Consider the following 20,678-nt stretch of genomic DNA (forward strand, 5'->3'; position numbering starts at 1 on the left):
GGGGGGGCTGAGCCTGGGGCCCCCGCGGGGCGGCGGCGGCGGGAGGCTGGTGCTGCTGCGGGGGCTGCCGGGCGCCGGCAAGAGCACCCTGGCCAGGTAAGCGTGTCCCGGCCCCCGGCCCCGGGACAGGAGCGGCGGCCGGGCAGTGCTTCGGGCGCCCGTGTGCCCGCCCGGCACTCGCTGCAGACCCGCCAAGGCGGCGGCGGCGCCGGGCCGGGGCTGCGCTGGGGGTCGGGGGCAAGCGGGAGCCTTGGCTGGTCGCAGCCGCCTGGAACCCCCCGGCTCCAGGCCCGGTGCAGGCTGCGCTGTCCCGGGCACCTGTGGCCGTGTCTGGGTGTCCTGCCCGTGGGACTGTGCGAGCTCCTATTGCAAACGAGCGGTACATACAGGGATGCTTCTGGTTAGATGGACTGATCGCCCCGACCAAGGCAGTACTTGTTCCTTTTCTTAAAGGCGCCAAATTGATGGGGTTTTTAAATTATTTTTAAAAATTATTTATTTGGCTGGTTTGGTTTTGTTTGGTTGGGGTTTTTTTGTGTTTTGTTTTGGTTGGGTTTTTTTTTTTTTTTTGTGGTTAATCATGAATACGGTAAAGCACTTCCTCTCTCTGACTGAAAACTGACAACTTTGACTTCTGTTTCCATAATGTCCTGCACTCCTGCTCAGAGCCTTAGGGGTGTATAAAATGGGCAGAGGAGACCACTCCACTTGCCAACAGCTCAAAGACTAATTGTAAGTAGGTGGAAAAATACAATGGGGAGTGCTGGGAAGCGGCACTGCAGTCGGTGTGACCATGCAGCCGTAGTTTGGTATCACAAAACTTCTCAGTCTGGTGTCACGCAGCTCCCAGTGCCACCCACTCTCCATCAAAAGAGGAACGTTCCTTGTCTTCTTACTCTGCTGGGCTGCGGAGCCCGTGCTGAGATCACGGGCTGCTACAGGAAGGGCTCTGCTGTGAGAGGTGGCAGCAAGAAGCTCTGTGATACACTAGGTTCATCTACAGTTGCCTCTTCTCAGTACAATACTTCCCTGTCCCACCGGGCCTTCTGCCTCACTGCCCTTTGGCAAACAAAGTTCGTTTTTGAATTGCCAGATGCTGTGTTTTGCTCACACCCAAAATACACATCTCTGTCTTAAGAAGCCATGCAAGTGTGGGCCTGCTCCTTCAGGGGGATTTGGGTCTTCCTGTAGCACAGTAAGAACATAAAGGTGTGGGGGCATATTCTCAGGCAGTGCAAGTTACTGACTCACCTGTCCTTTTTAGGTCAAAACACAAGGGTAATTTCAAAACACAAGGTTAATTATTAATGACATATTTACAAAATCAGTTGTAAGTATTGTTGTAGTAGACCCCTGTGAGATGAATGTTTGAGTATCTTACTCTGTTTCCAGCCCCTGTTAATCGAATCATTGTGTTTAGCTGTTCAGCAGCACACAGATCAAAAGGCAGCATTTCATACCTTTCCTTAACCCTGTCCAGATTGTGGAAGAACTGTACCAAGAGAATTCTTTTGCTGTTCTCACACTGCTTACCTTTTGGTGTTGGTAAATGCAGTGTGCTGTGCCGGGCAAAGTTTGCAAAAAATGACTGTAAGAAATCTCAGTGCAAGATCCTATTGGAGGAGGATTGTTTTTTTGCAAAAACACTCTGTAAACTCATTTTGTAATTTATTGTCTCAGATTCTATTCACTCACAATATCACAGCTAAATACTTGCAAACATCAAGATGCATGTGTGCAGGTGATCTGCCTGAAATCAGAGCAGACAAGGACTGTCACCTGTCCCACCCTTGCTTTCTCGGCTGGGTTGCTCTCAGTTGGTGGTGACAGGGTGGGTTTTGGTCAGGTCTGCTGTGCCATCTCCAGCCAGCAGCTTCTATGCTGCCATCTTTTTGCCTGTGAATTCTGCTTACTTGGTGCTCTATGAGTCTTAGGTGGGTTTTTTTCCTCCCATTATATTCATTTTCCCATTTTGGGTGTCTTTTCATCCTCTGCCCCTCTCGGAACCAGGGAAAGGAGGCAGGTGTGGAGAGGCTGGTGTGACCTGCTGGTTTACCAGTGGGAAGTCACCAGTGCTGGGCCTCAGCTGAGTGCTGGCCTTGTGGGGGTATAAACAGCACTTCTCAGTTTTATTGCTGTTAATGATCTTGGCTGTCAGTAGGTACCATTGCTTTAGCCTTTGCTCTGTTCTTCTGGTGCTTTCACACACACCTGCATTCATTCATTCTGCGTTATCAGCCAATATTTCTGTCACAACCTCTACACCTTTACAGGGCTCATAAGTCACAAACCATGAATGTTATCACTGGTGATACTGCAACCCAGTGATAACTCCAGCCAAAAGGCCCCTTTTCCATTTGTCACACAACCCTAGGAACAACCTTGGATCCATGGCTTGTTTCCCTGACCTTTCAGTGTCACCCAGCAGAGTTTGGATACAGCTTTGTAAGCCTTAGTTATGGCATTTTCATTAAGATTATTTCCTCATCCTGGTTGCTCCCAGCAGTCTGACATTGGCATGGATCAGTTCAGGTCTGGTTTTTGGTTTCTGGTAAAGACAGTGAAGGAGCCACCTGTGATATATTGAGCAGTCAAGCCAGGATGAGGAGTTGGTCTGCTCACCACCAAGCTGCGAACCTTGCCAATGGCTTCACTGTTAAGGATGTGCTTCCCTGAATCACGTGTTTTAGGTGGCCCCAGCCACCTCCCTCGAACCAAATATACCGAATGTCACTGAAGTGTGAAGGAGGGGGGGAGCTGGGAGTTACATCTCCAATAGCCTCCGTATGGCATGTTGGACATGCTCCTCCTGAACACATTGTTCTTGACTTCACAGTGCAGGTTTTGTGATCACGCTGAGGAAACTGCTAAGAAAAAGGTTATCTGAGGTGTAGTAGCAGATATACTTCCAAAAATGCCTGCAAAATTAAAAGTGAGCCATGTACAAGCTCATACCTGCTTCCCCAGCAAACTCTGCATTGCACAGTAGCTGCATTTCCAGCTCTTCTACAACATGTTGTTGTGCTGCACAGCTCAACTTACACCTAACCCTTTATATAACAGTTTAACTCAAGTAATATAGGCTGGGCATGGTCAAACTTGTAACTTTTCAGCCACAGCTGTTGATTTATTGCTCGAAATGAGCTCCTTCTTGTACTCCCTTGTAAAGCACAGAGCGAATAATCTTTCGGAGCAGGAGGGGAAAATTGCACTGGCACTGAGGCATCGCTGCTTGGCACAATCTGTGTCTTCTCCAGTTCTCTCTGCTGCTGTTGCCCGGTTCATCCCAGCACCTCCAGTCCTCGGCCAGCTGTTACCCGCCTTACCAGCACCAGGTCCCACTGCAGAACTGCAGCTCTGACGGGTTCATGGACTTCAGCTCTGCAGCTGTTGCCTCCCGGCAGCGTTGCACTGTAAACATTTACCTTTGCATGAAACCACTTCAGGTGAGTCTCCTGAGTGTGCTGATCAAACACGACACGGGTCTGGTGCTTTACAAAACAGAGCCGTGGCTGGACCCCCTGCGGCTGAGACACAAAGGCACGGCTGTGCTCTGCCCGGCCAGGCAAAGTCCTCGGGGCACCAGGAGTTGTTCAAGCACAATAGACAGTGGATCGTGCTGGGCATGTGCTCCAGATCTCACAGTCCTGCTTTCCTACTGAAACAAAAGGCTTTTGGACACCTTTTAAATGCCACAGAACACTTAATGTTCTCCGGGAAGAGTGGCCGGAGCAAGTGGTTGCACGTGATGCCAGTATATACCTGTTCTGGTCTCTGATATACCATTCTGTGGCCTTCTGAGCACTGGAAATGTTTCTTCCAATCTGCTATCAAAAGTTAATTTATTTTCAAGTTTTCTGATGGAAAAGCATGACAACCTATGGATACAAAATGTGTTAGGATCTATCCTTTGCTTAAGAAAGGTTTGCTGCTGTTTCAGAAACTACAAAGAATAAGAAAGTAAGAAGAGAATGGAGAGTGTTCCCTCTGCCTACAATAAATCTCCTCAAACCCTTTTCTCTTCACCTCTACAAGGTGAAGGAGGTACTGTATCCACTGCAAGATGGAGAGGTGTAGCACTGTGCAATTACTTGTCCAAAGCAAATTAATACTGAACCTTTGACAGATGCTGCCTGTCACAATGCAGTGCTTCCAGTTCAATGACTCTTTAGAAAATGCAAACATAGCTCCTATGTGTCCTTTGATCTTGCAAAGAGATTGCATTTTTCTTTTCCTCCTTAGCAAGCTTTACACTTACTGATCTAACAGCAGTGGGTAATTTTTTTTTTACGGGGCTGTTCAAGATTTATTCATAAATAACAGTGATTAAGAGCCTGATGTGATTATGCAGGACCTTTCTTCTAAACCCACCTGAGGTCCTGTGAAGATTGCGGAAGGCTCCTTTTGTAAAGTACACACTAAAGGGTTCTTGGTGCCCTTTGGAATGATAAGGGACAGAAAAAACCAGGAAATTTTGTCAGCTTTGTGGACAATAGGGAAGAAATTACAGAAAACAGCTGTAAACTTCGGTGACAGTTTGTTTGGAAAGGTAAAAGTTAAAACCAGGAAAATAAGCAGGAGGTAAAACATCTTTTTCCCTCTTCATGTTTTCTTATGTTGCTGTCAGCAAGAGCTCATTTGGTATGAATATAGCAAATGCGACAGTAATTCATAGCTCTCAGCACATTTTGTCCCATATTTTTCCTCCTTTGAAACACAAGTCTTATCTAATTTAAGTATTGATATGAGGACAGTAGACTGAGACTTAAGGGTTATGCTTAAGGGTTATACCACAGCTCTCAAGCGAGTGTACATACATGTGTTGAAAATTCAGTAAGGTATGTGCTAAGAAAATGGATTTTAAAATTTGCACTGGGTGAGAAAATTTTTAAAAGAAATACTGAGAAAAAAAATAGTCTTGAGATCTTTCAGTAATGTGTACAATTTTATGTGCCTATTAGTAGCTAAAGGGGCAACAGATATTTTAGCAGTCAATTTTTTAGAGAAGAAATTGCAATGGGTAAAGTCATGGGAAAGGTGAGGTGCTGAATCATAGTGAGACTGAATATATCAGGTTAGCAGCACAGCAGTAACCAGATAAGCATTAGGTGTTGCCATGCTTTTCATGATAAGAATTTTTTGCCTGAGACCAAAATTAAAGCAACAAAATTTTACTGTTTGCTAACAGCTTGAAACATGACTTTTCTTAAATTCATTTGCCCAGTAGTAATTTTGTGAACAAAACATCCCTTTGGGGCTAGAAGACAAGGACAGGTAGGTGCTGAATGATGCACGACAGGGGTACAGCCCAGTCCTGGCTCAACCAGCAGCGAGTCGCTGCTCGCTGGGGGGGGTCCTACCACAAAATAATATTAATTAATCAGCAGAGGGTCGAAGTTACAGTGGAGACAGAGCAAAGTCCGCAGCTGACCTTTATTCAGCTAAATGCATCTGCAGTCCTAGTGAAGAGCTGCTGCTTGCAGGCAGATTAGGGTACAACTGGTAAGTAAATGGTTGGGACAGAGCTGGATGACAGCATCAAGGTTTTTCTGTCTGTGTGCTTGTTATTCTGCTGATAACCTGGAGGCACCTTTTCCCTTGCTGTTGCCCACGTAGATAAGACACTGAGAAGTGGTTGTTTTGCATCTTGTGGGGATGGAAGAGAAACGATTTTTTAGGGAAGCTGAAATGAGTCACAGGGGCTGGAGATCATGTGTGGTGTGAGCTCGAAGGGCAGCAGCATTCATGTCTGAGAGACACAGGGTTTCTTGATTGACCTTTCTTTCTTTTCCCAAGACATTTTGGGCCTTAGGGAGACAGAAAGAATTGAGATGATGCCATGGGCTCTCCCTGACTTCTTGCAGAGACTTCCTCCTCCCCCAACTCTTCTCTGAGAAAAAAATGGATAATTCTGTCTATGGACACAAAAAATTCTGGATTATACACAAATGGGAACACAATCGTACATTAAGATTTTTTTTTTTTTTGGTGGTGTCTAAGGACTGGCAGAGAAATGCTTCATATTTAAACCTCCACACAAGTCAGCACTTCCTTCTACCTCCAAGATCCAGTGGCTGCCTGGGAGGCAGCTGGTCAGTGTCCAGCAGGACACGCATCTGCTCTCCATGGCATCCCCAGCCTGCAGGAGCACTGCTGGGGACACACATCCCCCAGTGTGAAGGGAAGTGGGATTGCCCAGTGTCACTCACCACAGCAGTCTGTTTTATGGATCTGCAAATTTGTTTATAAAATATTTTTTATAAACTCAGATTTGTTTATAAAATTTGTTTAAAAGCTGAAGATATAAAAATTACTCAAGTCTACAAGATGAGGATTAAGTGAAACAGGGACAAGTGATAAGAACCATAAAACTGCATAAAATAACAAAAGGTATTGACTTATCATTCAGATACTTGTTTGCAAATTAAAATTTTAAAAAAGTGCTATCTGATTTATAGCCAAAAAAGCCCCTCAAACCAAACCAGTGGTTCTCTGGACCATCTTTACTAAATGACAAGTCCTTCCTCCTGGCTATCTTCAGAATTCTCTATAGCAAAATTCCCATCATCAAATTGTCTTCTGACACCAACTTCCATGCCTGGATAAGCAGGGTTGGGTTGCTGGTGGCTTTTTTTTTTTTTTTTTTTTTTGTCTTTACAATCCTACTTTCTCAGATAACTCAGAAGGAAAGGTGAATATATTAATAAGATTAAAGACTCAGATGTTGGTAGTCATGAGTAGTGTAGATGTCTCTGCTGACTTAAAGAAATCAGGGCCATGCCTTCAATCTCCATTCCTTTCCGCCTACGTGTCCATCTACTGATTGCAGTACTTTCAGATCCTTTAAACTGGGATTTTTCAAATGAAGCACTGTGTGTATTTGCAGAGCACTCACATGACTCATGATTTAATGGTCTCTATTAAAGGGTGTTACCATGTCCTAATCCTTCTTTCACCTTTTTATTTTTTCTGCAGACAGCTGAAACGTGACAACCCCAGTGCTGTAGTCCTTAGTACTGATGACTTCTTTGTGGAAAATGGTGTCTACATCTTTGAGCCTGACTTCCTAGAGGATGCACACAAGTGGAACCAGAAAAGAGGTGACTGAACTCGATCCAGGGACTGTGCAGAATAGTTTTGCATTTCAGGCTGTCTTTAAACTTAGCCCGCAGAACAAAATATCTCAAGGTGGTGTCATATGCTGCAGTTCATGGGGTGTTGGCTAAAAAAAATACATTTACCACTTCTGATTTGATTTCTTCTGACTTATAAAAGGGAAATTTGTAAATGAAAAAAATCTGGAGGTTGGTTGATGTTGTTTTAGAGAGGAAGCACTGCTGAATCTTGATACCCTACAGACACCAACCCAGCAGCTGCTCCCTGCAGTGTAGGCACCACAGCCTTTGCCTGTTACATCTGAGGTGTCTGTCCTGACCTGGAAGGGGGTGGCAAGGTAATGATAGACAGGAGGAAAACTTGCAAGCTGAGTTTTAAGTTTGAGAATTAAACAACCCAGGTCTCTACTCAATGTACCACGCTTTTGCGGCTGTGCTCTGAAGGAATTTGTAGCGATGGTGAGCATACTTTAAGATCATGTAACAGGGATCTCCTGCAAATAACAGTAATTTTTCACTGTTGTATGTTTTATAAGAGCTTCAGATCAGCCAGAGGCTGCACCATCTTTTCCAGGAAAGCTGCTGGGCACTGATCCTGGTTCCCATTTGGGTGGTAGCTGGAAACCCAAGTCTGGGGGGGAACGAAACATGCGAGCAGTGGGCAAAGGACACTTTGGGGCTAGTAAGGCATGGCTCAGACTGTTATTTAATATATTTAATTATTTAATATATTTTAGCTTTATTTAATGTGTTACATTGCAGCACGCAAAGCAATGAAGAATGGGAAAAGCCCGGTTATCATTGATAATACCAACATCCATGCTTGGGAAATGAAGCCGTATGTGATGATGGTAGGGAAAGCTCCGGTTAATTGCTTCTATACGCTCAGCTCTGACATTTACAAGGTGATCTGACTGAAAAGCTTCTTTACATGGCTAAAAATATTTACTTCCGTTTTTCCATAGTTCTCTAATTATAGTTAAGGATGTTTATTGCAATGAAGTAGAGGCAGAAGTGCCAGTGTAGTTGTATAGCTGGTCAGCTTTGTAACTCAGTGAAGGCAAAACAACTTGAAAAGATTAACAGCCTTTGAACCTGCCCTGCTAGTTCTTGGTGATGAGGACATCATCCCCTTCCCCAGTAGTGACATGAATTGGACAGTTCCCAGACTATTTGTTGACAAATATATCAAGATATGACTTATAATTGTGTTTCATGACTTGTGAAAAATAGACCATACAGAGTCTTTGAAGACGCATTGGTGTCTCTGTCAGGAATTCTGGCAGAGAGGGCAACCATTGTAGTGCAGTTTCATAATGTTACTTTTGTATCCTTCAGGCACGTGAAAATAGATATGAAGTTACATTCCAAGAACCAGATACACCCTGGAAGTTCAATGTTCAAGAACTGACAAGGTATATCGTTTTCTCTTTACTACAGCAGATAGCTTCTCATTTTGTTGATGTGCTCTGAGAAGGTCAGCCTTCTTCCTCTTCATGTACCCTAAAATGTAGCCTGGTAAATGACAACAGAAGGATTGTTGTGGAAAACTTCCATTACTGAGTACCTGGTCTGTAGTGAATTCAGCCCCGAAAGAACCTGAAGTGAGACAGACAGTAGAAAAAGCAACAAGCCCTGAAGCATGTTTTTGTGCTGCGAGCTTGATGGGGCAGGAGCCCAGATTTTCATTCTGTATTTTGAGCAGCAGTCTCTTTTGTTTGGGCACAAACCGAATCTAAGCACTAACAGACAATATTCAGACTTCTGTTCTTAAGAATCTAACCATAACAAACACTGTCTTACTGCAGGAATGGTATATCAAGTGTGGTTAAGAAATGAGGTTCTAAAGGATCTTGGTAAAGATCTTAATGCTTGCATACAAAAGGGGTACAAAGAATGGATCAACTCTGCATGGTGTGGTACAATACAGAGGCAGCCAAATGTGGCTCTAAGAATGTTAGGTTGACCAGTGACTGTGGAGTGAAAAAATTCATCGCAGGCTGACCTCCTCAGTAGCACCAGCCACTGGTAGGGCAGCACTGCAGAGGCACAATCTGATCATTCATTGTAGGCAGAGTTATTCAGTAACTTGCAATTTGTTTTATTGTATGTTTGAAACAAATAGACTTTTCACAGCAGCATTGTAAAGCTGTTTCACATAGACTGGAGCAGGTCTGTGGCAAATGGTTCAGGGAGAGCTGCAGGTTTGTGTCCAGAATGCTTTCACACGGTGTGGGCTGCTGCAGGACCTTGTGCCCACCTCACAAGTTGGATGTTGCAGCTGGCAGCCTGCAGTGTAACCCTCACTCCAATTCCACCACGGAAAAAACACTTTGAGCAGTGCACAATTGGCACAACAGGTTTTGAAAATATGGATGCAGGACAAACTTAAGAGTCTAGGGCAAAAGCTGTGCCTTAATAGCAGTAAATGGCAAACCCAAAGATACTCAAGGTTTGCAAACTCACAAACAGAAATTCCTGGTGGTCTTTGGAAAGGCAATTGCCACTATGTTGTGAAGGGATCGTGGCTGTTGCTATTCTATTCAGAAAGCTCCACATGTTTGAGCATTGTGTTCCCCTCCCTCTCAAACTTGTCATCCCTGGAGCCTGAGCCACAGCACGTGTGATGTTTTCCTACTTGCACTCAAAGCCACAGCGGTTTTTGACCTCTATCCTTGCTGTTCTGTGTCTGGGCTGGCTGCAGCCCTTGGCTACATTTCTCCAGCTGTACAAAAGCTCACCCTGAGGCCAACAAACTGTTAATGCTAAAACACAGCAATATTCATATAAAATACCACACAGGTCTCCTACACAACTCTTTCATTTTGGACATTTGTCTACTTCCTATGTCCTGGCTGCCTCCCAAAAATAATGGTGTTACATTTTTCAGCAGTCACAATAATATTCCTAAGAAGTAGGTGGAAGTGAACAGTAACTTGAAAAAAAAGGCCAGAAGGAGATCAGTGGAGACCTGAACCATTATGCTGAACCTATCAGGAACCTTAGCAAACTGAAGATAACCTCTCACAGACAGGCAGCTAAATACTTTTATTTTCTGTTACTGTTGACTCTACAGAAGAAATATTCATCATGTCCCTCGGGAAAAGATACAACGGATGAAAGAACAATACGAGCACAATGTTACCTTCCACAGTGTTCTGCGGTCTGAAAAACCAAGCAGATGAGGGAGGCTACAGTGGAACAAGTGCAGCTTATGGCACAGGCCCCCATTCCACCCAGCTTTCCACCTTCCCAAGGAGGAGGCCTGGAATGGCACGTACGAACAACGTGACATTTAACTAAAGATGTGCATTCCTTGGTGTTTTAATTATCAGGGTCTAAGAGTCTCTAGTTTTACATTTTTTCCTAAACTGTTTTCTATTCTTGTGTTTTTCTACTACATTTTTAAATTACTTTTATTTCTTACAAATCCTTAAATGGCATTGGACTCTGATCTCACAGCTTTACGTGACCAATGTAAGAGCACTGTTCCCAGTTCAAACTATACTCCCTCTCATCCCTCTTCCTCCACGAAAATCCATCCAGGAATATGTTGAAGTGCACTGGCTCTACCACATGCCACGTTTTGGATATTTTTTTCTGCATCAAAGCCTGACACTAACAATAAACAATCCTAACTTATTTCTTTCTTAAAGGCCATTGTGGCAAAGTCTTTCTCCACACAATTGGCATTTCTTGCCACTTTAATGCTTTATATCCGGCTGTATAAACTTTTTATATCTACTATCTTGCCTACAGCATTATTGTAACTTTCAGAGGCAAAGTAAATGACGGCAAAAGTAGCTCAACAGATTTAGCAAGATTTGATGCTGTTCCCTATCTCCACTGACTGGATTCATGCTGCTCTTACCTCACAGAGAAACAGCTTCTCCAGCCTGGAAGCAAACCACTTCAACACAGCAAACGGAGCTCTTCATCTTGCCAAGACATATGAGTTCACTGATCCTGAGATTGAGAGGCTCCTAAAATGAAACATTAGTGTTAGGCTTGTGCGTGTTAACTCCGAAAGTGGGAACAGGGCTACAGGAGCAGCTCTGAACAGCTGAAGCAGACTCACAGACCAAAGAGCTACTTAATAATGACTCTGTGGGGCATTTCGCTGTGAATCAAACAATTGTAGCTGTTCTCTAAACCTCTTTTAGTGCTATATGGAAAATCTGAGGAGGAAAGTACAAGAACCATGCCAGATTTGCAGAGCAACATTTCAGAATTAAAGTGTTCTGTTTGGTGAAAAGAAGAGAACTCTTTATTTTGCCCTGTGCCACTTTGGGCAGCCAAACAACTATGCTAATGTTGCAGAGGGTAACAAAACTGATGGCTTTAGACTGAAACAAAGATCCTGCTGTAATATAAGAACGTACCAGAATCAAAGCAATGGGTTACAAAATGTCGTCATCAAACCCTCAGCCACACTGATGCTGTTGTACAAATACATCTTTGTGAGAAGTGCCTACATACTAAACTTCAAACTATTTTGCAAATGAAATGTTATTTCATGAATCTGTTTTTGTAATAGAACTTTATTAAATACAATCAAGTTTTAATGTACAAAGTGTAAAAATAATTTGAATTTGAAATATATACAATAGTGTACATGTGCATTAGCAGCATTTTTGGGATTTTGGTCTTTGTAGCCTTCTGTGAGCTGGTAACGAGTCCTCAGGTTCCTTTGGGTTCTTCTGAAGAGCCTCAGCTACTTCAGAACTGCTTTTGATGAGTTATTTGCTTCTCCAGTAGACCTGGAACTATTTCTGGATGAAAGATCATCAGATAAAGTAGTAGCTGTTGCATTGCTGTTTTCATTTACATAATCCATCTTCTTTTCTTCTGGTAAATTATTCATGAGTGCTTGTGTATTAATCATTGCCAGTTCTTCATCAGCAACCAAGTCATTCTCAGGAAAATGGACAGTTTCTCTCAATTTTCTGCAGGGGGTGACATGGCCAATATTCTGATCTGTCTCTTTTGATGACTTGCTGTGCTGTAAACCCAAACTTCGTGGAGGCTGAAATGCTCTTTTAACAGATGGAGAAATTACTGAACATATTGGTGTCAGTGGTGGAGGGGCAGGTATGCAACTGAGGAAGTCCATAGCTTTTCTCTTTTTGCTGGTTTTGAGATGGTCTTCATTAACTGTAGCAGATGAAGGTGTTTTTGCTGACCCTGGTGTGACAAGTTTCGTATTTGGTGTGCTAGTTGACAAAGGGCTTGGATGCTTCATTTCAATTCTAGAAGAGATCTGGGTAAAAAGAGAAGTTTTATGTTGAATACAATGTTCTCTTTCATGAACTTCCTCACCTTTCCCTCCAAAAAATGGGGGAAACCCCCCCACCCCCGATATAGAAACACGACATCATTATTCATGTCCCATTTAAGTTTAGTTTGGTATCTCCTGATGGTGATTAATATTATTCCTTCAAGTGCTGATTATTGATAAATCAGTTTACCTGTACATTAAGACAGAACTTTCACATTTTGTTTCTAAGAGCTAAGCAAAATGTATGGGAATTTTTCTGTGCCAGACGGTAAGAAATCAAAGCACTCCTAAGTCTTCTACTGCCTTGGCTATGTCCTCCATGTGTGGTTGGTTAAACAAGTAAAAAGGAGAAAAAAAATTTGAAGAAAAGCCAGGATAGAACATAGACCAAAAAATTCAAAGGTAACACTACACACAAGAGAGATGCTGCATAGCAAATCTTTCAAACACAGGCTTGAGAATACATTTAATGTCTCATTTAAGATGATTAATAAACCATAAAAATATAAACTAGTTAGTTTATAAAACACATAAACTAAACCTCCAGAATGAAGTATTAGCCCTCCCTCTGAAATGGAAAAGGAGGCCTTATACGCTCAAACATAGTCCCCAGGAACTGATACTACACCAGGGTGTTTCCACCTCCCCTGCAACTCATGGCAGGAAAAATTTTTGTTCTGGCTGTGCTCCGTATTCCACATCAGAAGCAACTCACCACCAGCAGCTTTCATGGAAAACTTGAGTACTATTTAAATCAATTTTTGTCAAGACTGCTAAAATATATTTACTGGGTGATACCTCTTCCCTTTTAAATCCTGGAAATAGTAAACAATATCTAGGAAAAGACCAGGAAGTAAATCCTCTCAACAAAGGTGGGAACTGCAGAATGCCTTGAAATAAAAATGTACAGATCAAGGTTTTTCCTTCTGTGACATTCACATTAGATAATCTTCACAGTGGGACCAAGGAAGCAGTAAATCATCTATAGGATGATTCATTTAACTCACACCAAATTCAAAATACTTAAAGTACGTTGGTGGAAACACAGCCCACAAGGGGAAAGTTTCATGAACTGTTTGGAGGAAGGATAATCCTAAACCCACACACACAGAGAAAGCTTCTAATCAGCTTGCATTGCCCCGAATAGAATGGATGGAGTGGACCGAGAAGTGAGACCATTCACCACAGCTATCAGTACAAAACTTGTGTATGTCCTTGCTGCATGGACTGCCAGTACAAACACAGCATTAATCACCAGAAGCTTACCAGACTTTTATCCTCTGCATAGCTGCAGGAAGGAGAACGGCTTTCCAAGACACATCTTTTAGTTAAACTGGGTGTAAGCAGGAGATTCCTTCGTAGCAAATTCATCAATTTACCTTCTGCATCAGAGCAAAAGGAGGCCACGTTCTGTGGAGAACAAAGTTTGCAATGCAGAGTAGTTGGCTTTCAAACTGTGTAAGGACTATACGCACTACATTTAAGACTTTCTTTTCCCATCATTATCCCACTGGAATTTTATTTTATATCAGAATATAAAATACAACAACACAGAAGATTGCTGCATTTCCCATCCACGGCAGATTCCCTATTGACAGGTAGCAGATCTTTTGCTAGCCAGAGATCCTGTGGCACATCCTAAAGATGGTGCTGGACGAGTGGAAGAAAAAAAAAAATCAAGACACTCGATCTTCCAGGAAAATTGCATTAACATCTTACTCCACCTTCCAGAAAATCCCCTCAAATTCAGCATTATGTGCATTACTTGTTTTCAAGATTTTTCAATGCTAAGAGTCTTTGTGGTGAAGGATGTAACACAGCAGTAACTAGAACTAATCATTGAACTGCACTTCTACAGGTTTACCTCTATCATACTTCTTAGTTCATTAATTTTCTCTTGAAGATAGCATTCCTTTGGACTGGCTGAGAATACAGAAAGATCTCCAGCCAACAGCACGGGAATTTCTGATCTGAATTCAGACTGCCACTGAAGGTTGCTTGCAGAAATGAGTGAGCAGCGGACAACTATATCTTCAATAGCCAAGTGTCTGAGATCTGTCCAGATCTTTACTGCCACTAAATTACAGTTTTCATCAGATAAATACACCACAGTAGTGAAACCTAAAGGCAGAAAAAAAGTCTGAATTAAACCTTTACATCTCTTTAAGTAAATGTACTGTGATTTGGATCTATAAAAAAAAAAAAGTCACACACATCTTCAAAGTGCTACATGGCGGCCCATCTGCATGGTAACACGTGTCTCATGCTTCTTCCATATTCTACACCAGCTCCCTACTGATTACAGAAAACAACTCCACGTCTGTGTCCTTAAAAACAATACTCCTATGGAGCTTTTCCTTTTCATCCAGAAGATTATCCACCTCTCCCTGTCCATGAGCTCCAGTGCCTGCATTCTACTCATTTCATGACACTGTACACGAAAGAGGGAGCTCATGTACATGCAGATGCTGAACAGAGATGTGAGAACATATGCCCACCATTTATGGAAAAAATATAAATATAAAAATATTTAAATATAAGCTGCTTTTAAGCTTAGATTCTGCCTTACTGACCTTCTGAGCTAGTAACCAGGGACAGTTTTTCTTCAGAAAAACCGATTTATCTGCCAGTATGTCACTGTGATAGGCTGTATTAGAAGGATTTCACAGGGCTGAGATGCAGGTACAACACCAAGGTAACTTTGACTTCTGAAATAAAGAATTCAGTGGTTTTTCCATGGGAGGACATGAATGTGGTCCCGAACATACCTGTTCTGCTAACAGAAACTACAACTCCGACTAAATCCACTTCAGCACATGGTGGCTGAAAAGAAGGATCCAACAAACTGGTGAATTCTAGAGCCTTTCTTGGAAAGAAAATCTGTACCAGCATCTCCTGTGATACCTGAAGAAACAAAAAACTTCAGTATTTAGCACACATATAGGTGTGATGCATTTTAAAGATGCACCTTTATGCACTTAAAGCACTTACTGATAGCTGCAGATACTGAGTTTTCTTCGTGGCTGTTAACTGGATGTTGGTGGAGTCTGCCCTTCCCCTGGACTGTGACGCTGCCAGCTGGAAGATCCTGTAGCGAGCGCCTTCCTTCAGCAAGGAGCACACATCAGGCAGCGGGCGCCAGATACTCAGTACTGCTCCTGACAACAGCACAGTAAGGTAACTTACCTGCTCAGTAATAATTTGAAGGCTTTTAAACAAAATAAATCTACAACACTCCACCCCCCCCCCCCCCAAAAGCCCTAAACCAAAAATCAATTAAAACTGGAAATACTAACATGCAAGCTAAAATACTTCTGGGGAACTCTTCAAATCTACCTATGCTGGCCAGTTACCACATTTAGTTAAAAGTTATTTTTAATTTTTCAAGGACTAACCTTTATATTTTTCTTGCTTTCTGTAGTCTACCACATATAATTTCCATACTGCAGACACATCCCTTTTGTAACAACCATTTTCTTCCTGTTCTGCTGACTCTAAAGCCTTCTTGAATTGTTCCTGCATCTGAGTTTGTTTTTTGTCTTTCATCAGCTGCCTGTAAGCCTGCAAGGCTTTTAATTGGTCATCACTGAGATATCCCTGCAACCAAGAGAAAATGAACTCAGTATCCTTTTCTTTAATCAAAAAAACATGGTCGAGATTTTCAGACAGCCTCTTTCTTGAATGGTCGTCTGTTACAAGCAATTTATTTCCAGCTGATACACTACTAGGACTTGAAATGAGGTATGATAAAACAACAGGAGGCATCAGTCTTACCTGGTACTCACCTGGTGCTCTCTGGTCTGTGCAGAGCATTACATTACACACTGTTCTTAAGTGACAATTAGTGAGAAGCCTGCTTGAGAGTGCATAACTAAGGTGACTATTTAATACAACAGGCAGGCTTGCCTGTTTCATATGAAGACATATTAGGAAAAAATTCTGTAAGAATAAAGGAAGAGTTGCAGTTCTCCTCAGGCTGCTGTCTCTGAGCTGACACAATGATTTACACTAAAATGCATCAAAACCATCACTTTTCTGACCAAGCCTTCAAGACCCAGATGCCTGTGCATGCAGCACCAGAGACATGGATACCATTTTATCAAATAAAGGCACATATTACATGGCTTTATGACAGTCAAGGATCCTCACTTACAAAAGGCAAGGCGTGTATTTAATTTTTAACAACTGGCAGGGACTAATCACCTGGACATTTATTAATAAAGACATAAACATTTAAAAGTTGTGATTTAACTGGAACAGGAAATGAAGAGAACAATTACAATATAATTATTTGAACACTTCAGTGAACAGCATGGAAGAGTAAGTGTATGAAACCCTAGACTTACGAGATGCATTAAGTTTTCATATACCCAAGACAAAGCAAAGTAATAAAATTACAAGTAACATTAACTTTTAATTGTGCTATAAACTGTATTTTTATGACAAGAGAAAACTGCCATCCAAGATCATATTAATCAATTTCAACAAGCCTTCATTACATTTTTTTCAAAATTTTTAATGTTAACTTATTTAGCAATAAGCATGCTGTAGAAAATATCAAAAACCAGCAAAAACAAGGAGTAATTTAATGGTCGCTTTAGCAGGAGGTACTAAATTTTAAATTATTCCACAAGCTTTTCAAAATTAGCCCAGTAGGATCTACAGTTACCTCCATATAACCAGGATCAGATGCATTCTGAATTGCTTCATAAAGTTCTGCACCATCTTGCAAATTACGGATTTGCTGTCTTGTGACTGTCCGTGATCTTGGTGTTCTTCTACTGGTTCTCTCTGTTGAGAAAAAGCCATTATGTGGAGTACAACCAACACACTTTAAAGTGAAGGAAGAAATAATTATATAAGCAGCACAGTAGTACTTAGGCCTTGCCAGAATAAAAATACAAAACTGATGTATATGTGTATGTGTGTATATATATCTCAGGAAAATACAAGCAGAAAAAAAATCTTATTCATTTAAATACAACATAGATTAGAGGATTATATGACCTTTGGGGAAGCCAGTATCAGTGTCTGCACTTAGGAGAGTGTAGGGAGATTTGATGGGCTGCCAAGAACCTTCATAGATACTTGACTACATTTTCTTTATGTCCATCACTTCCTCTTCCTCTCATAGCAGCAGCAAAGTGTCAAAGACACCAAGATCTGGGACAGCAGCTGACCACAGAGGCCTGTACATGAAGCCTCCTCAGGACATCAGCTAAAAGCCAAGTTAACTTCATTACATTAAACTACTAACATCTCCTTAGGTAAGTCACTTTGCTGCCAGCATTTTGATGAATTCCTTCAGCATAGCAGACTCCCATGTGGACAACTTTATCAAACATAACACACAAAGTGACTGACACGCAGAAGGTCACAGCAGTGAAGGTAAGAATTACAAAGCCATCTCTGATTTCAACTAAGAATTCCATGCTCGAACTACTGCTAGAAATCACTGGCAAGGTGGACAGTGTCACCCATTACAGAATTATAATATAGTTGAAGTGGAATGGACCTCTGGAGGTCATCTGGTCCAACCCTCCTGCTTAAGCAGGGTTACCCTAGAGAAGGCTGACCAAGACCACATCCAGTGTGCTTTTGATTATCTCCAAGGATGGAGATTTCACAGCCTCTCTAGGCAACACTGTCAGTCAACCACCACAGTGAAGAAGTGTTTACCAATGTCCAGAGGGAACTTCCTGTGTTCCAGTTTGCGCCCATTTGGCTCTAGACTTGTCACTGGACACCACTGACAGAAGCCTGGCTCCATCTTCTCTGCACTGTCCCTTCAGGTGTTTATGTACACTGATCAGATGCCCCTGAGCCTTCTCTTCTCCAAGCTCAACAGTGCCAACTCTCTCAGCCTTTCCTATGTCGGATGCTCCAATTCCTTAAACACACTAATGTCCCTTTGTTGCAATCTCTCCAGTGTGTCCATATCTCTCTTGTACTGAGGAGCCCAGAACTGGACACAGCATTCTATGTGTGGCCTAAACAGAAGGGAAGGATCACCTCCTTAGACCTTCTGGCAACAACCGTCAGCTTGTTCACCAGGACCCCCAGGGCCTTTTCTGCCAAGCTATTTTCCAGATGGGTGGCCCCCAGCATGTACTGGTGCATGGGACTGTTCCTCCCCAGGTGCAAGATTTGCGATTTGCTTTGTTGAACTTCATGAGGTTCTTGTCAGCCCATTTCTCCAGCTGCCAAGATCCCTCTGGATGGCAGCATGATCCTCTTGTCCTAATTTTTAACATCAAACCTGCTGAAAGTACACTGCCGCATTCTCCAGATCATTAACGAAGATGTTAAAACAGGACTAGACCCAGTACTCATCCCTGGCATACACCAGTAGCCACTGGCCTCCAAACAGACTTTGTGCCACTCATCACCACCCCCTGGGCCCTGCTGTTCAGCCAGTTTTCAATCCTCCTGCCTTGCCTGCTCATCCAGCCCACCAGCTTCTCTCTGCAGATCTTAAGGGACACAGTGTCAAAAGCCTTTCTGAAGTCCAGGTAGACAACAGCTCTGCTCTTGCCTCATCTACCCAAGCCAGTGACTTCATCACAGAAGGTTGTCAGGTTGGTCAAACATGACTTCCCCTGGGTGAATCCTTGCCGAATACTCCAAATCACATTTCTGTCCTTCATGTGACTGTTAACAGTTTCCAGGATTATTTGTTCCATCACCTTCTCAGGGATCAGGGTAAGGCTGACTGGCTTGTAGTTTTCCAGGTGCTCCTTCCTGTCATTTCTGAATATAGGAGACATATTTGCTTTCTTCCAGTCTCCAGGCACCTCTACCAATCACCTAATGATAATTCAAAGAGGATCAAAAGCAGCCTCACAGACATCAGTCAGCTCCTTCAGCACTTTTGATTTCATCCCATCATCAGCCATGGACTTACATATGTCCAGTTTGCTTGGGTGTTCTCTAACTTGATCCTCTTCCACCAAGCTATGTCTTCCTTCCTTCAGAATTTCCCCTGGTCTCCAGGGCCTGGGATTGCCAATCAAGGGTGAGGTGAAACAGTCATTCAGTAACTCAGCCTTCTTCATGGTCTGTGTCACCAGAGTCTCTGTCCCACTAAGCAGCTCCACTGACCTCAGTATCTGCAGTGTCATGCAATTATTCATGAGGAAAGATGCTCAGTGCTCAGTCTTGGTGCTCAGGTCTACTGAGACACATCCCAGCAGTGCCCACCTCTTGGTGAAATCCTACAGTGTCATGCCCTTGAGGAGAAGGATTAAGAATTCTACAATTCTGGAACACTTCCCTGAGCATCATCTTAAGGATAATTTTTTAGTGGCCTGGCTACCAATATGTTCAAGAAGCATTTCCTAGGTAGCTGCAAAGCCACACAAATAACCATGTAACCGTTTTGTACTGAAAGGTCTTGCTACACAGTGTACCAAGCAAAAACCTGAAACAATACAAAACAAAAACAACAACAAAGAAAATAACCCCAAATCCTGTCTCTGCTTCTTTATCACCAGAGAAGATTTTTGAATATTTCTTTACACTTTTCTGCAAACATCAAAAATGTTTTTGTGTTCTTAATACAAGTTTTGAAAGAATGAAAGCTTTACCTTCATGCTTTTCATATTCTGCTTGGATTTTTGCAAACAGAGTTTCCAGTTTCTTTTGCTGATCCTCTGCGTGCTTGGCAGCTTCCCTTTCTTCAGCTCGGCTGTTACGAAAAACATAAGAACCAGCTGACGTCTTTTCCATCCACTGAAATAAAAACATTAAAATTAAACCCAGACTTTTTAAAAAATATTTTTAACATTATCTAGCTTCCCTTAAATACTCACAGTTAAGCAAAAACACTAAAAATTAACAGGCAGCAGATCTTAAGTTCTTTCAGTATAAAAGTTAAAAGGCAAAACCCCACAGCATTGGTTGGTAAATTTTCACTTTAGAGACACACAGACAGAATGGAACAGTATCCAGATGCAGAAGATTGAAGAGCTGAAGAAAACAGAGCTTCAAGTAGTGGGTATCAGTGTTGTAGTTTAGAAGATGAATGGATCCCACAGATAGATACATTAAAATACAAGCCATCAAACTCAATGCTTAAGAATACACCCGACTGCATTCTACCCAACTTGTATTTCCACATCAGCTGTGCTGTCTGTTTTCACACCCAAGATTAGATGCTGTAAAAGAACTATTATGTAGTTCTGCAGATGTTCTTAAACATTTTCTGACTGAAATGGTTCTGCAGGACTAGAGCCTTGTCAAAAACCCTGCCAGAACTGGCTTGCCTGATTTGAAGAGATCAGTGA

The 20,678-nt window shown here is 42.4% G+C and overlaps 2 protein-coding genes across 6 annotated transcripts in view; one reads left to right on the forward strand and one right to left on the reverse strand.

The window, feature by feature from the left end:
* Positions 1–4: 4 nt before the first annotated feature.
* N4BP2L1 (NEDD4 binding protein 2 like 1) lies at positions 5–11,746 on the forward strand (the record flags this gene model as incomplete). The annotated part of the gene is given in 6 exon segments (XM_042014067.1): positions 5–96; positions 6,976–7,100; positions 7,878–7,966; positions 8,454–8,530; positions 10,192–10,293; positions 10,295–11,746. Coding segments are annotated over 6 exon segments (609 nt in total), but the record flags the coding sequence as incomplete, so codon positions are not given.
* Positions 11,637–20,678, reverse strand: part of BRCA2 (BRCA2 DNA repair associated) — a 35,832-nt gene continuing 26,790 nt past the window's right edge. For 4 of the 5 annotated variants that reach the window (XM_042014092.1, XM_042014093.1, XM_042014091.1 and 1 more), the window contains 8 exons: positions 19,980–20,124; positions 17,063–17,184; positions 15,789–15,990; positions 15,385–15,551; positions 15,162–15,297; positions 14,258–14,514; positions 13,660–13,803; positions 11,637–12,375 (listed from right to left, as the gene is read on the reverse strand). In XM_042014092.1, the coding sequence (XP_041870026.1) occupies positions 11,830–12,375; positions 13,660–13,803; positions 14,258–14,514; positions 15,162–15,297; positions 15,385–15,551; positions 15,789–15,990; positions 17,063–17,184; positions 19,980–20,124 (1,719 nt within the window). In that variant the 3' untranslated portion in view covers positions 11,637–11,829. Of the gene's footprint in view, positions 12,376–13,659; positions 13,804–14,257; positions 14,515–15,161; positions 15,298–15,384; positions 15,552–15,788; positions 15,991–17,062; positions 17,185–19,979; positions 20,125–20,678 lie in introns of those variants that run through there. The other variant, XM_042014094.1, reaches the window with a different exon arrangement.

Source organism: Corvus kubaryi, unplaced genomic scaffold, assembly GCF_017639235.1.
Source record: "Corvus kubaryi isolate FWS band 111438036 unplaced genomic scaffold, C.kubaryi_AGA036_p1.0 split1-65, whole genome shotgun sequence".
NCBI classification, from domain to species: domain Eukaryota; kingdom Metazoa; phylum Chordata; class Aves; order Passeriformes; family Corvidae; genus Corvus; species Corvus kubaryi.